The sequence below is a fragment of the Gastrolobium bilobum genome, unplaced genomic scaffold, assembly GCF_033153095.1.
Source record: "Gastrolobium bilobum isolate Gb01-03AN ecotype WA unplaced genomic scaffold, APGP_CSIRO_Gbil_v1 utg19093, whole genome shotgun sequence".
Classification (NCBI taxonomy): Eukaryota; Viridiplantae; Streptophyta; class Magnoliopsida; order Fabales; family Fabaceae; genus Gastrolobium; species Gastrolobium bilobum.
This window is the reverse complement of record NW_026900020.1, coordinates 32,668-49,475: the sequence shown is the minus strand read 5'-3', so window position 1 is coordinate 49,475 and position 16,808 is coordinate 32,668. Positions and strand designations below refer to the sequence as shown.

Genomic DNA, 16,808 nt, shown 5'->3' with positions numbered 1-16,808 from the left:
AAAACAGAAACTAAACCAAGAGTACACTATGCTTTCCCTACATGTTTGGGCTGTACCCTTCAGCTTTGTTATCACCATATTTTTCATAACATTTATTATGAAAGATTAAAATACTTTGTTCATAAAAAGTTAAAGCAAACGCACCTTCCAATTAAGATTACTCAAAGATGCTCTTAGAAGGTTCTTCCTCAGATGTAAAATATCCCGGAGGTCAGTCTGCACAATATGGAGACAGTAAATTAAATACAAAAGTGGCTCCGATATAAATATTTTTCATTTTTACCTAAAAAGCTTGAAAATTACCCACACATGCACATTTGCAAAACTTGGACTTTATTTTGTAGGAAGAAATAGAACTTGTCACCAAAAGAAGAGCACTACAAGAGTAGATATAGAAATGGACCATATGAAGGTTTAAAGCTTGTTCAATTTTTCATCTGTATATATATACTCATCATATATGACAAAGATAAGAAATTCAATAGAGTTCCAAAAATTTAAATTATCTACTACTTCGTTGACTCAATTCAGAAAGTTCAACAGCTAGAAATATGTATATAGAGGGGGATTAATCCGGCACCAACTTTTGTTCCAGGATCGAGTGACCTTGATCAGTTATCAAACAATTATTACTTTCTGATTATACTTTGCTAGACTCCACCCAGATATCATGAGAACTAGTAACCAATAAATATTTGACACCTGGTCAAAGGTGCCACTGTGCCTGTACCCATGATAAAACTTTTGCTCTTCATAACTCCTATATATTTAGAGAGAGAGATAGATACAAAAAGGCAATCACACAGAATAAGAAAATGACATGCAAGAATTTAACAAATTAGAATCTACATCAATAACACCTTTATCACAAAATAGTTGGGGTAGGTGGTCGATGAACCCAAATAAAAAATTGAGGAAAAATAAATAAATAAATAAACAAATAATATAATTGAAAAATTGAAAAAAAAATACAAAAAATAATAATAATAATAATAATAGAGTGAAAATAAAGATAGATAAAGAAAAGGAAAAAATTGAAAAAATAAGTAGTAAAAATAAAAATTGAAAAATAAAAAGGAAAAAATAGAGACGAAATAAATTAAATAACTGAATAAAGAAATGAAAGGAAAATGAAGGGAAAAATGACTAAATAGGGACTATCTGAAATATAGGAAGAAAGATGAGTCTAACCCCCTTCCTCCAACAATGTTAATAGCTTTCCTCCAATCCATACGAAGACATATCAATCGCCAATCTAATTCACACTCCATTAAGTTGTTTTAATATTTCCCCCAAGTAAATTTTGGTTCACCTCTTTCTCTCTTTTGTCTAGATTTTGATAAAAACTTTTGTTCTCACAGGAGCATCTAGGGATCTTCAAACTATATGTCCAAACCATCTCAACCTATGTTCTCTCATATCAATTAGAGTATTATCAAAAAATCAATCAAATGATAATTAAATATTTTCATAATGTGATAAGATTTCTTTATTAAGGGAGAAAAACTCAATTCATGAAAACTAACTTTGTATGATTTCTATTATATTATGGAAGCATTAGAATAAAGAACAGTGGTTGATATTAAATTCTTACTTAGTACAAAAGGTATTTATTTTGTTTAATATTGTTGAGATATATAGTCTCACATTGGTTGTATGAGCCAACTAATGTGGAGTTTATAAAGCCTTGGGCACTCCCACCCTTTGAGCTAGCTTTTGGGGTGGTGTATCCCAAGGTTCTTTACATGGTATCAGAGCCTCGTGTCCCGGGTTTGATCCTCGCCGCCCCCCACTTTCTTTCAAGTGGAATTTCTTTCTTCGCACAGGTAGGTGGGCCTGTGCATTGTCAACCCTTCAAGCCCAGTGGGCTCTCGTGTGAGGGGGCGTGTTGAGATATATATAAAACCATTAATGTAGCCTCACCCAACAGCTTAAGCTTTTGGGTTGAATCGGTTCTTTACAAATATCAAATTTATGAATGCCTTTTATCTAAAACCTCTAATTTATTTAATGATGGGCTTAACGTCAGCAAAAAAAAAGGCCAGGTTTCCAATCCAATCATCAATCATTCAATCGAATCCTATTCTCGAACCATGATAAAATGAGTGTTTCAAGGAGCCAAAACAAGGAAATACTTTCTGGTTTTAGTGAAAGTTCATGAATAAGATAAGTGTCTAAAATCACTCCTACCCTTTCGGGGTTAAAGATATGGATAGACACTCTCTAAAATATAATTTGCAAACCTAACATTGATTCTTACAAGTGATGTTTAGAGAATTTAGAGACTAAACTAGATAGGGTGAAATTGTGTCTGCATCAGTCCACATAGAATATTTGATGAAAAAAGCCGCGCTATAGCGCGTTATACCGCATCAGTAGCGGGTAGTGGCACTCAGCCCCAACAAACCGCAAGCGATGCTACAATTTACAGTGGCGGCCATAGCAGCCACAATTTGAAGTAGCATTTTGCAGCTGTAGTGGTGCAATTTCTACACTACAAGGGAGGGATAGAGATTTTTTTATGTTAAGGGTATTATTGACTAAGAATTTAATTTTAATGGTACACTGGACTTTTATCCTTTTTATTTCTGAACCCTATGTCCTTTAGGATCTATTTTCTTCAAATTTCGATCTGCAACGGTGGTTCTGTTTCATCTCTCTTTTTCACTCATTTTCCGACCTTGATCCCTCTTTCTCACCTATTTTCTGGCAAGCCTACAGCAGCATAATCTCTCTGACTGCAGCACAATCTTGATATCTCACTGATTCTGTTTCGATCTATGGCAGATTCCTTCAGTCTCTCTTACTATGTTTCCATGAAGAAGGAATGGTTCCATCTGTCTCTCTCATTCATTTTGTTGCAAGTCAAGCCCAAAAACCATCTGCATGTTTCCTTCTCCAATAGTCCAATGTGTATTATTTATATATTAATATGAATATATGATTAACTGTTTTGATTTCTCTCTCTGCTAATTATTTTGAATAAGTAAAATTAATATTAATGTATTATTATTTTATATGAATAATTATATATTTTATATTTTATATTTTATATCACATAATTGAACTTCAATGTAGCGGCTATAATGCTATCCGTTTTACTGCTATAGCATTTTTAGGGTTGGCCACTACCCTCCTACCCGCAATGGATAACTATGTCCCTAACATACATTATCCTAATTTGATTCCAGAGTATATCTATGATGTCATATCATATATACCTATGATATTCTAAGATATTCTAACACTTACCAAAATCAAGTCTTGTAGAAATTATTCTCTTCAAATTCAATTCCGCAAAATAAATCCCGAGGACAAAACACACATGGCTAATACAATTTATATAGACTTAAGCTTTTAAGACAATTTAGAATTTAACATCAAGTAAATAGATGATATTAAAATAAAAATATATATATATGATGCTCCCTTAGCAACTTACATGGGAACTTTTCCTTGAAAAGTAACATGAGAAAAAATACAAGACAGGTCTGCATAAAAGGCAAATCATGAGCAAAATAAGAATGCCGTAGTAATATCAAGTATATAACAAATTTCATATTCAGAAAAGAATCAAGAAAAATAGGAAAAGCGGGGAAAAAGCTATAAATGATAAATTCGGAATAATTGGTCGATGCCTTTCCTCGCTACTCTGGCTTTCATACTTCAACAAAAGCTTCATTTACACTGCTTATTCCACTTCAGTAAGAACATACAGCATAAACACACCACGCTGAAAAGGTGACTACTATTCTCTTTCATGGGAAGTGTAATAGTGTGTCTACATATTTGACTAGTCCTTATGCTATAAAATATAAAAATGAGAGGTCACACAACTAGTAGGAGGGATCAAATGGCTTGCAGATGGGTTTTTCTTTTGGTATTTAATCAGCAAATGTGTCTACAATATATAAATTAAAACTTAAAATAGCAATTAACTTATTTGAAATATCTACAATGCGACACCCAAATTTCTTTCATTGTCATCATTCTAAATAATCACAAGAATAGTATCAAGGTATTCTACATATCCATGGAAATTTGAGCGCCTGAGCTCCAATCAGTTCTTTGATAAGAGTGCGATGATGTATTATTGGATCTATTTACACACTTAAATGATATACTTTCATTTATTCAGTAAGAATCTTACAACCATATTTTCCATGTGATGTAATCAAGGTAAAAGACACTTACATTGAAGTTGATCTTTTGAAAAACTGAAGATCCCACACATCTTGAGGTATAACACATGTATTCACTAAATCCTGGACAGAAGCACGTTGCGTAAGATTTATTATTAACTGTATACTTAAATGTGTAAACTCTATAACTCACATTCGAGGCTATATTACTAAGAAGTACCAAAGCAGCATCCACCTGCATCAAAGTGTCTTTATCAAAATCAAAATGGCAACTTAAGCAGAAATAACCAAGAGAGAAACAATTTCTAGTTTTTTACAAATAATAATAATTATAATAATAAAACTAAAAAATAATCCAAAAAAAAAACTAACCAAACTTTAGCAACTAAACTTTCTATCAATTTTCTAGTAACAAGATATCGAGTAAACCAATCAGACAACGGAGACATAATTTTCTAATCACGGAAAAGTGAAAACAAAAATCATATATGGATAGTTTATTAAGAAAGAAAAGGAGCAAAGAATAAGAACAGTCCGGATTCCACATGAAACAAATAAATCAATGGGGAAGTGAAGGAAATAAAAATACATCAGCTCAAAAGAACTCTCCAACCTACCTTTATATCTGAGAGATACCCCCAAAAAAATAATGCATAGAAACTTTAGAAGCAAGGAAAACTATCCTAATCCTATACAGAAAACTATTGCTATCTACAGTTGTTAATTCAAATTAGAAATTGTGAGAAATACTAATATCAATTGTTCTTGTCATTGTCGAGCAATGGATAATGATCCTTTGACCAGTCCTATCATCATTGTCTTCACTCAAATCTTGATTCATTCTTTTGCAATTTTTAGTTTCTTTTTAATCTGTTAATTTAGTAAGTCATTCAAAAGACCTCTTTATTTGAATTAATAACTGTTAGGAACCCCTCATGAGGGTGTACACCAGGAAGGATTGTAGAGGATTGGGCCCTTCACAAGCCAAAACCATGTGCTCTCACTTGGCAGGAAAGGCTGTTACAAGTGCCTTGGTAGGGAGAAGGGGATAAGAGGGAATAGTGGGAAAGGAGTGGGGGCATCCAAAGTGTACTGGGAAGTAAGTTAAGAGAGTCTTGAGCCTCGCGAATACTCAGGGATGCCAAGTTCTTTCATCTTCATTATACTGTAATCACGTTTCTATTCTGATATCTCACTGATATCAGCTATACGAACACCATATATACATTTCTTTCTCACTTCTCACTCACAGTCTACTCGGTTCCTTACAATAACATACTCTGCGGGAATGACACTTGCATACTGTTGAGATATATAATCCCACATTGGTTGTATGTGCAACTAATGTGGAGTTTATAAGGCCTTGGGCACTCCCACCCTTTGAGCTAGCTTTTGGGGTGGTGTATCCCAAGGTTCTTTACATGGTATCAAAGCCTCGCCGCCCCCTACTTTCTCTTGTGGCGTTTCTTAGCACAGGTAGGCTGGGCCTATTGCATTGTCCACTCTTCAAGCCCAATGAGCTCTTGTGTGAGGGGGCGTGTTGAGATATATAATCCCACATTGGTTGTATGTGCAACTAATGTGGAGTTTATAAGGCCTTGGGCACTCCCACCCTTTGAGCTAGCTTTTGGGGTGGTGTATCCCAAGGTTCTTTACACATACTACTATACTCAATAGTGATCTACAAGGATCATTTTAATACCCATTACCCATCAAAAAACTACAACTTAAAATTGGGAGGATGGATCTGTCAAGAAAACTTACAAGAGCAGATATATTGCTGAAAATAGGCAATCCATGCACTAAAGTACTCCATAGTAGTTGCCAACCATTGATGAACTGCAAAAATTAGTTTAACCAATCAATGCATACTTTAGCAAGAAAATATCATACTGGAGTAGCAACAAGAATAGTGACAATTGTCCAGAACAGCCCTAAAAAGTAATCAATTTTAATGATAAAATTGTCAAAAGTCAGTAACTGCTATGGAATACATTTAAATTAAAACTTGAGTTTCAATGAAAGATTATTCAAAATTTTCAATTAGCCTAAATCAGACGTTTAGGTTCGATTCTTGTACATACAGTATTTTGCTGTCCTTTTAATAATTATAACACTTCTCTACATTGCTAGCTTCATTGATTACTACAACGCATTCACAGAGTCTATCCACAGATCATTAAATAGCAAACTAAAAGACATACAATCTGTTCCAATTTCTCTTCCAGAGAATTTAACAAGGGCAAGGAGGAAATAAGATATCCTCCTTACCATAGAAACAAGGAAAATACAACAAAGGAAGGGAAAAGGCACATTAATCCAAAACAAGCTCCCCAATGGCTTTTCACATAACTAGTATATGTCAAGTGTCAAAATTTGGAGGCATAAGTGTGGCATACATCAAAGAAGGACAGGTGAGAATATGTGCGAGAAAAAGAGACCTCATTTGAAATTGAGGATATCTCCATCATTGAGTTTGGAAGCAACAGAACAGATGAAAGTTCCTGCAAACTCCTTTACATGCAAGAAAACAGACATAAGTTGACAATATTCAGATGGTAACCAGGATCCATGGTGCCAATTCAAATAGACCAGAATGATATACGTAATATGAAAAAAAGGAATAAACTCCAAGAATGATCTGAACTGCATAAGCATCAAACTATCTTATTTATATGCATATCAGAAGAGAAAATAAAAAAGCGAAACACTTATGGGAATTCACAGCAGCATACCGCATAGTCCACAACAAACCATCATAGGCACAATCAATATTCGCCGAATTCAGGATTCTGCAATATTATCCCAACTTTGTTAATGATGGTGATGATGAACATTCTTTCATTACAAAGATGTGTCATGCATGCGTAAACAGATATTCAATTCAAACGATGAGAAAAGCACCTGAGTGTTCGAAGAAAGTTCACATTCCAACCAGAAAAATTACCAAGCATAAATTGTCTCTCTAAGCATGCACAACATTCCCACAGATAATGTTTACTTTTTGTTATTAAATAAAAAAGCAACTTGAGTATAGGAGAAAGAAAAAAAAAATTAGTGTAAGCAAAGAGAGGATGAGAGAGAAAAGAAGTGAATGAATAAAAGTGAAAATGATTGCAATCCTGAAAAGTTTAAATTTTAAAACCATAAAAAGCAAAGAGAGGGCAAGAGAGTCAGGAATCATAATGTCCACTCTTTTCTATGCAGTATTTTGGCAAGAAAACCGTCTATGATTTTGCATAAGAAAGATATGAAGGGAGCCACCAATGTTGAAACAAGGGACAACAACAACCGTTCCTTTGTTTACCCTGCCAATCCCAAAGTACCTGTCAAAGCTCATCCATATGCCTTCAAACCAGTAGAGAAACAGATCTTTGCAAATGTGAGTATGGTAGTTTCGAGTGAGAGAACAAAATGCAGCACTCCTGTAGCATAGATCATCCGTTAGACTTTGGCATGATGATATTTAATTTAAATAATCTCCATCAATAATGCACAACACAACAAAATTGATTTGTGTGTTACTTTACTACAGATTCTAGCATACAAGCAGATTCTAGCATACAAGCAGATACTGTAAAATGAGAAAATGATAACAAAAAATTCAACAAACCCAAAATTTTACACACAAAACAAAACTTTAAAACCGAATAAGTTAAATACCAACAATCAGGTTATGTAAACAAAGAAATTCAATTTCCACTAAGAGCCTGTTTGGGTCCTCTTTTGTTTTAAGGTAAAAGCTACTTTTAAGTTAAAGCTAAAAAAAAGCCTAAAAAAGAACTAAAAGTTGTTTGGTGATTACATAAAAAATTTAACTTAAAAGCTCAAATCTCATTTCAAGAAAAGCTTACAAGAGCTTAAAAAAAAGCTCCTCCTGGGAGCTTTTGGCTTTTGGCTTCATTATAAAAAACGAGCTTTTTTTTATTATAAGAGCTTTTGTAAAAACCTGTTTGGCCTAGCTTCTGCTTAAAAGGAGAAGAGAAGCTAAAAAAGAGAGGATACAAACAGGTATTAAAAGTTTACATTTTTACATAATGATGTAAACACCATGTGTGTGTGTACATAATGATGTAAACACCAAATCAACGGTTAATTTCCGCCACTCAACGGTTATCATTTATTGGGAATCAAACTTATTAATTAATTATTAATTTCCAATAAATGATAACCATTGATTGGCAGAAATCAACGGTTAGGATTTGGTGTCACATTTCAATATGTGTGTGTGTGTGGCAGGATCCTTTGACACCAAATCCTAACCATTAATTTCCGCCACTCAACGGTTATCATTTATTGGGAATCAAACTTCTTAATTCCCACCAATCAACGGTTACCATTTATTGGAAATCAAACTTATTAATTAATTATTAATTTCCAATAAATGATAACCATTGATTGGCAGAAATCAACGGTTAGGATTTGGTGTCACATTTCAAAGTTTAACACCGGTGTCAAAGGATCCTATATATATATATATATATATATATATATATGGGGCAGGATATTCTTACACTGGTATAAGAGTTAGAAGTCTTACACTCAATCTTGACTATTGATTCACTTGTATCCAATGGCTCACATTACTTAAAAATTTGAGCCTTTAGATATAAGTGGGATTAACGGACAAGATTAGGAGTGTAACTTACACTGGTGTAAAATGATCCTGACCCTATATATATATATATATTGGAGATATACATCTCGTGTATACTAGCTTCCCGTTAGTTGTAATTGTTAACAGAGTTAGTTAGGCACACTTCTAGTGTAACAAAATTTGTTAGACTGCTCTTAACTGGCACTTTATACATCAGAATTCTTAATAGAGCTCACTGAAAAATGGAAAAACTTAGATTCTCAGAAAACACTTTCTCAGTTTTCTCTCTCTACTCTATCATTTTCTTTCACTTTCCTGCAATTTCTCTCATTTTCGTACTCAAGCACAATTTGTAACATGGTATTCAAAGATTGAATGGACCCTGGCTATGGTCTCAACATCCAACCCCTTCCGAAATTCAGGTGATCCTCGCCCTCCTAAACCTCCTGTTCATGCATCAATCCCTGCTTCATCACCAACGGCTTTTAATGGTGCACCTACCTCGCCCACGGTATTCTTGGACCACCTCCACACTCAGAGGCCGCAAGGTCCTCCAATGGCCTATCTTGCCTCTTCTGGGGCTTCCACTGGCCAGACTTGGTCTGTTGATATACTGCAGATTCCCATGTGACATACTGTGACAACTTGAGTACAGTGTCACTTTCTCATAATCCAATTCTCCATTTCTTGAACCAAACAAATGGAACTTGATATCTTTTTTGTTCAGGAGAAAGTCAGTGACAAAGCTCAATTGGAGTTAATGTTCCAGCTCAATACCAACTAGCCAATATCCTCACTAAGCCTCTTTCAAGCTTAGATTCTGTTGTCTTTTTGACCAGTTTCATTTACTGCAACCACCCTGACTTTGAAAGGAAGCTGTTAGAGATATACACCATGTGTATATTAGTTTGCTGTTAGTTTTATTAGTTAGCAGAGTTAGTCAGGTTCAGTTCTTGTAACAGAATTTGTTAAACAGTGTTACTTAAAACAGTTGTCTCCCACTGTTTTAACTGTATGTATATATATATATATATATATATATATATATATATATGTGTGTGTGTGTGTGTGTGTGTATATAGATAAATAGATAGATATAGGATAGGATCCTTTGACACCAAATCTTAATCGTTGATTTCTGTCAATCTAATGGTGTTTTCATTTATTGAGAATTAATAATTAATTAATAAGTGTAACCTAATAAATTATAACCATTAGATTCATGAAATCAACGGTTAGGATTTGGTGTCAAAGGATCCTACCTATATATATATCAGAACTATTAATAGGGTTCACTGAATAATGAAAATAATTATATTTTTAGAGAATTCTCCCACTGTTCTCTCTCTCTATCAATTTCTCTCTTAATGCTTCCATTTCTATGAAAAATTATAATTGGATAAAGCTATTAACAGCAATCTAACACGTAACAATGCAAACAATTCAACATCACACCAATACATCAAAAACATTTTCTTAATAAGAAATATGAGAAGACAAGGAGAGAAGTAAAGAGCAGAGTAGAGAGATCAGAGAGATCACTATACACGGAGTAACAACTGAAAAGTTATTTTTCATCTTAAATTAAGTGTATTTGGTAAAGAAGGGAATTTTATGTAAAACTACAATAAAATGATGATTATGCTCCAGACCCGAAATTGATTTTTCAATTCATGCCCTTGCTGCATTCACTAATTTAAGCCAAAAAGAGCTAATAGAATTCTTTATAAAGCCTCAAACCCTCGATTTCAGCGGCTTGATACTGCTGGTTCATACTGAGCGAGAGTTTGAAAGTCAATTCAGAACCCATTGTTTCCAAGCAATCCAAGCACAGTCTATAGTAGAAGTTCAATGCATCAAAGTTATTGTCTGAGATAAAGGCCTTGGTGGAAAATGAGGCACTACCCAATTTCTAATCTTTTGAAATATGTGAAAGCGAAAATGATCGTGTACAAGTTATGAAAGCAATAATGTAAACACATCATATTGTTTATCAGTTGTTCTAGCATGATAAAACACAGATTTTAACAGATAGCTGAAGATTCTATGAGAAAGAGACCCCAAGGGTACACAGAACACAGAGGTCAACAGATGGAGAAGCCTCGAACCCAAAACAAAAGTTTGCTGATATAAATATGAACTAAAACAGAAGCTTTTCAAAATAATTGGTTTTTTAAATAGGACTATTATTATAGGACAGAAAAAGTGTACAAAGGATAAGGAGATAAAACCAATTCCTTAAAAGAGGCAAAAAAATCACATTTGGTGTCAGTATGGCATACTACAGAATGTGATTTATAAAGCAACCCTCAAATTAGCTTATGAATTACCATAACCATTTGCCTTTCATGAGTGCCTCCCTCAAGATCAAAGCAGCTGGATCCCTCTTAACCCGTTTCTCACTTAATGAGGCTCTGGTTGTATTAAGGCATGCCTGAGTAATAAATCAGATTAGCAAGCAATATGATAATTTTTTATAGTAAAAAAAAAACCACTCCTTATTAAACCTCAACTAACAAAGGTGGGGGCAATCCTTGTACGCAGCCTTACCTCTGCATAATTGCAAAGAGGTTGTTTCCCGGATTTAAACCCGTGATCTTTCAGTCACAACCACCCAAAATACAATAGCCACATTCTCAACTTAATCTACAAACATTACTAAGAAACTCCAAACATAAATAACTTTATAGTTGGCAAAAATGGTGACATTCCGATAAATCAATTATAAGGAAGTGAGGAAAATGAATCATTATTAGAGAGAAAAGAAGGCTAGTAAAACTATTGTGAGGTAAAGATAACCTCCATCCAAGTCAGAAATATAAGTGCCTGTTTGGGAGCTCTTACTTTTAGCTTCACTTCTCCTTATAAGGAGAAGTATAGCCAAACATAATTTTACAAAAGCTCTTATATCATAAAAAGAGCTATTTTTTATAATGAAGAAAAAAAGAAAAAGCTAAACGCTCCCGGGAGGAGCTTTTTATAAGATATATATCAACTTTTAAGAGTTTTCATATTTATTTTTCAATTTTATCTTTATTCTAAACTTGTATTTATAAATTTTACCATTTACCCTAGTAATTTACCCTAAAACAAATTATTTCATCTCCCTCCCTTCAAAACCCTGAGAATAACTTTATATAATTAACAAATAGCTTTTAACTTTATTTTTAAGCTTTTTTTTAACTTTAGCTTAAAAATAACTTTTAGCTTAAAAAAAAGAAGTGTCAAACAAGCTCTAAATAACAGGGAAAATAAAAGAATAAAAAAAGCAGCAAGACTACCCAGCTTCTCTGCATATCATAAATGGAAACTCACTTTAAAAAACCATAAGCAGAGCACCAGAGAAGTCAATCAAGACAATACTATACCAAGGTAAATCTAAGGGCAAAGAGAAGCCCATAGAGATGAGGGCATTCTGCTGCAACCAAATACACAAGGGCACTGCAAAATATCACACACTACCATAACATTTTTGCCTCCTTATTTTTATTGGAATCTCTAAAACAAACCACGAGCCACTGCTCCAAGTTTACCAGCAAACCCAATAGCAAACAATAACGTTGAAGGAAAAAGGAAGCATACCAAAAACCACGAAGATTCTTAAGTAATTGACTAATTGTATCAGACTCAATCAAAATGATTGCAGGAAAAGGACAAACAAATTATAAACAATTAAGCCCATAAGCTTCAATATGATGCCCAGAACCAGGTGGCTGAGTTTGTAGTAACTACCCTATAAAATAGAACTGCTGCAAGCTCCACCAAGCCACATTGTGAGCTACTCAAAGCTCCAAGTTTATCATCTTTATTTCTGTTCCCCCTGGTAGAAAGTTCATTAAGATCATCTTAAACTTGTTAGAAAATAATATAAATCATTAGAAAGACCATCATCCAACAGCTTAAGCTTTTAGGTTGAATTTGTTCTTTACATGGTATCAGAGCTTCAATGACCACAAGGTCACGAATCTGATTCTCACCCTCTCCCCCCACTTTCTAGTGAAATTAAATAAGCACAAGGTAAACCAAAAATTGGCCTGTGCAATATCTACGCTTCAAGCCTAAAGGGCTCTTGCGTAAAGGGGTGTGTTAGAAAATAATATAAATCATTAAAAAGACCATCACCCAACAGCTTAAGCTTTTGAATTGAATTGTTTCTTTACAAAACTACTAAAAGATCCATTATTAACAATATGAAATGAATAACATTAGAAACACTCACCGCGGAATTGAAGTACTAGACATGCTACCCTGATCAAGATCCTTACAAATCACATCCAAAAGCTGTTCTACCAATAAACTCCTATCACCAGCACCTCTCATTAAATTTAACTGTATCCTTGCATAGAATATAAGTGAATCCTGCAACGGAAATATTAAGAGAGCAATTTGCAAAATTTTAAAAACAATTTGTAAGTTAAGCTAGTATTTTGCTTTAAAATACAATGGCAAGAAACCTTAAGAACTCGATCATGTGTTGTCAGCCAACAGCAGAACACAAACTGCTGCATGGCACTATGGATCTCTAACAGCTGAAAGCCCAAATTAGGACCATCATTTAACAAATATGTATTTATACACTCAATAAGCTTGCGTGATGTCATTCCCTCTTCCCTGAAGAAAGTAAGAAAAACAAGTGACATATTCTAATCAGCAGATTATAATAATAGCAAAAAAGAAAAGAAAAACATTGAATCACCTTAAGAAATACCTGATGAATGAACAGATCCTAACAAACCCCTTAACAATGTCTTCTCTTAGATTATTAGGGTAGTCTCTAGGAGGATTTCCCAAAAGCGACTGAAGCGTTAAGATATAGCGGAACACCTCCCCCTTGGGAGTAGAATCCCTACTAATTTTCCCATTCAAGCTCGCTTCAACTTTACCAATGTACAGTTTCACCAGGCCTAGCCAAAAGAATTTGATTTGAAGAAAAAAAAAACTTAAAAAAGATAGTGTTGATGAGATGTGGGGATGGTGCACGCCTCATGTTTACAAAAACTTACTGCGGTAAATGGGCTTCTTCATGTGGAAACTATAATCCCTAACTGTCAATAGATGCCGAAGGATAATCCCATACTCTGACTGAAAGCGTGGAACATTTCTCAGGACATCCAAAACATGGTTAAAAAGTGGTATAATCACAGATGACAATGGCAAAATTTTCCCTAAACAATAAAAAGAAAAACAAGTAACTCACAGGTGGAAAGGTCACAAAATAAATTTATACGATAGGTTTCTCATATTTTTCTTTGGTAAAGGTAGAATAGAAAGCCAGAATAAAGCCGCAAAAGTATACGCACACTTATTAAATGATAAAGGTTTTTTTTATTTTCACACACGTAAAGAAAAAGCATGCAAACCCTAGAAAAAGTAATTCTCGATAAAGATACTTATCATGAAAAAGCAATAACAACTCATGGTGGTTATTTAAGCCCATACACTATACATAATAACCATTAATCATTTCAAGTGGTTATTTTTCCTTCAACGTAAAATTTTTATTGAAGTTCCTGATTTGAAATTTTCCCAAAAAATTACGGGCAATTCTAGAGTAGAATTCGATCTTTTCAATAGTATTGATATATTTAAATACATCTAATTTTATTTTGATTTCTTATTAACCACATTGAAACTAGCTTTCATCAGTTGAGTTAAAAATTCATTGTATTATTTAACCACATAATAATTAACTTAACTAGTTATTATTTGAATTAAACTGTTAATTACATGGTGCAAGCTCTTAACATGTGATCCATCTCTACAATGGAAGTGTCTCAGCAAGTCATACAGAATTAGCAGTGCGGAACTAATACTATTGGAGGTTGGATGATAATTTAAAACAGAAGATTTTCAGGGAAGGGCATCAAAAATAAGGTGGAAAGTTCCTCGCTTAAAGTCCCTAGAAAGATTGGCATTATAAAGTGAGCAAGGAGAAATAGTAAATCATAAGCTCCCCCCATCATTTGAGTGCCTGTAGAGTGAAATTCCAGAAAATATACAATTCCTCCAGAGCATAGAAACATGGGAACCAGTGCAATGCTGAGAAACAAGGATAATGGAAAAAGGGGCTTTCACAATACAAAAACATCACAAATCATACCAAAAGCAAATACTAGAACCATCATTAAAAGAGAGCAAACTAAAAATAAATTAACTTCTAAGCACTCACATCAGCAATCACTCCAGTAACAAGAAGACAATCAAAATCTTAAAATAACAACAATATTCAAATGAATCAATAAACACATCCATGATGATCCTTTAACAACTCCAACAGCCTTAAAAATGATCGTTAACATGTTATAAGATAACAAGAGAAAATGCAACAAATCATCTGTCAAATCTTTATAAGTTGACATAGAGGTTTCGGGGACTTCGAATTCTCTTTCCTTTGTGTCTAAAATAACACCAGAGGCCAGTATCAAATCTTTCCAGAACATAATAAAATAAAATAAAAACTCAAAAGGGTATTACAACTTGAGTATATTAGCTCATTGGTAAGGAACAAAATGTTCAAGATCTCATTCTTTACCAAGACCTATGTCTTACAGTTGCGGATACATTTGGAGTCTAATAATCATTTATTTTTCTTCTCGCAGATTGTTACCCATCTTTTGGGAGCACTTAATTTTAGGATTTAACTTCTTATTTTATTACTTGTTTCTAATTAAAAGGGCAGAAAAATATAAGCACGTTTAGAACTAAACCACCTCCAACTAACCTGAATATTTAGCATCTTCCGCTCGTTGCACAACAACTCTAAGAGTCTTTGCATATATCACGTTTGGATCTTTCCTCGAGGATTCCAACGACGCACATTGAATAAGTAAAGAAACAAGAAAAGGCCATGTTTCAGCTGCCCCAACAAAAATTTAAAATAAACAAATAAATCATAAGTAAAAATTACACCTTGGCTTGGGTAATCTTATAAGTATTGCATCCACCGATGCATGTAAGTTTTATTTATTGAAAATAATAATAATCTTACAGTGAGCAACTTCATCCGGTCTAAGCTTTGCAGTGTTCTGTCCAATAAATTTGATGAAGTTCTTTGATCTTTCTAACCATGTACTTAATAACTTGATCCCTTCCTGGATCAGTACACCACAATAACAGCTAATTAGAATCGAATACACGATCCTCAGAGGATGCACATAAAAAAGTAAATCCCAAAAATGAATCAAGATCATGTGGCTCAACTATAACAGAGCATCATATAGTAAAACGAAGAAATGAATGTACAATAGCATCTGTTCGGCAAACTGCCTAAATTTTATTCTTAAATTCACTAATTTCAGCAATTGGGATCGAAACATCACTTCAGTAAACCTTATAAATAAGTAGCTTTTAAGATTCTTGATCCAGAAAATTCGAATTTCTTTGGTAGTAGAACATGAAAGAGAAAAGGGGGAAAAAAAGACAAATCACTATTTAATTCGATTATCTCTCTATTTATAATACTACTGTGGTTCAAATTGTTGGCGACCAAAGGAAGCAAAATAGTTAGTTGGTGAAGGGAGAATGAAGGTTACATCGCGAGCTCTAGCTTTGTCGGATGAGAGTTTGTCTACAATCTCTTGAACGTCTCTGGAAGTGACCGTCTCCATGATCGTTACGCACTCAATGGCTATACATCTAATCCAAATAATGGAAGCAGCACAGGTTTCACAGTGTAATCTTGAAGCTAGGGTTTTGGGCGTTGAGAGATATGGCGGGAAAACGAAGGGTTTTAGACAACGGAAAACCAGGGTTAGATGTTTCAATGCTTTAAGTGGTCTATTTGAAGTGAGACGACGCAAAACCGATACACGACGGCACCGAGCATTTATTCCTTAAGAGCTAGCTAACCTAACATTGAAATGAAAATTTTGGTGTATTTATTAAACAAATTGGTCCAGTGATTAATTTTTGCACATATTTTGTAATAATTTATTTGAAAAATATTTGTTTAGAAAAAACTAAGAAGCGTTAAGAGAGAGAGAATAGCAAAAGTCAATTTAAATAAAAAAATGTTGAATGTACATTTAATGAAAAAATAAAAGTAGTTTTTTATTATTAATTATATTCAT

General features: G+C 33.8%; 1 protein-coding gene across 1 annotated transcript in view; it reads right to left on the bottom strand.

Annotated features, from left to right (window-relative positions):
• The window catches only part of LOC133294882 (serine/threonine-protein kinase ATM-like), a 90,833-nt gene extending 74,451 nt beyond the window's left edge, over positions 1 to 16,382 (bottom strand). Inside the window, exons 1-17 of the mRNA XM_061493639.1 lie at positions 16,272 to 16,382; positions 15,728 to 15,830; positions 15,461 to 15,595; positions 13,743 to 13,904; positions 13,448 to 13,643; positions 13,194 to 13,350; positions 12,959 to 13,098; positions 12,472 to 12,559; positions 11,070 to 11,173; positions 7,469 to 7,567; positions 6,878 to 6,934; positions 6,584 to 6,656; positions 5,907 to 5,981; positions 4,336 to 4,377; positions 4,195 to 4,265; positions 3,443 to 3,491; positions 145 to 216 (exon numbers count right to left, since the gene is read on the bottom strand). Coding sequence (XP_061349623.1) covers positions 145 to 216; positions 3,443 to 3,491; positions 4,195 to 4,265; positions 4,336 to 4,377; positions 5,907 to 5,981; positions 6,584 to 6,656; positions 6,878 to 6,934; positions 7,469 to 7,567; positions 11,070 to 11,173; positions 12,472 to 12,559; positions 12,959 to 13,098; positions 13,194 to 13,350; positions 13,448 to 13,643; positions 13,743 to 13,904; positions 15,461 to 15,595; positions 15,728 to 15,830; positions 16,272 to 16,346 — 1,698 coding nt within the window. The 5' untranslated portion in view covers positions 16,347 to 16,382. The remainder of the gene's footprint in view (positions 1 to 144; positions 217 to 3,442; positions 3,492 to 4,194; positions 4,266 to 4,335; positions 4,378 to 5,906; positions 5,982 to 6,583; positions 6,657 to 6,877; positions 6,935 to 7,468; positions 7,568 to 11,069; positions 11,174 to 12,471; positions 12,560 to 12,958; positions 13,099 to 13,193; positions 13,351 to 13,447; positions 13,644 to 13,742; positions 13,905 to 15,460; positions 15,596 to 15,727; positions 15,831 to 16,271) is intronic.
• Between the last annotated feature and the right edge of the window lie 426 nt (positions 16,383 to 16,808).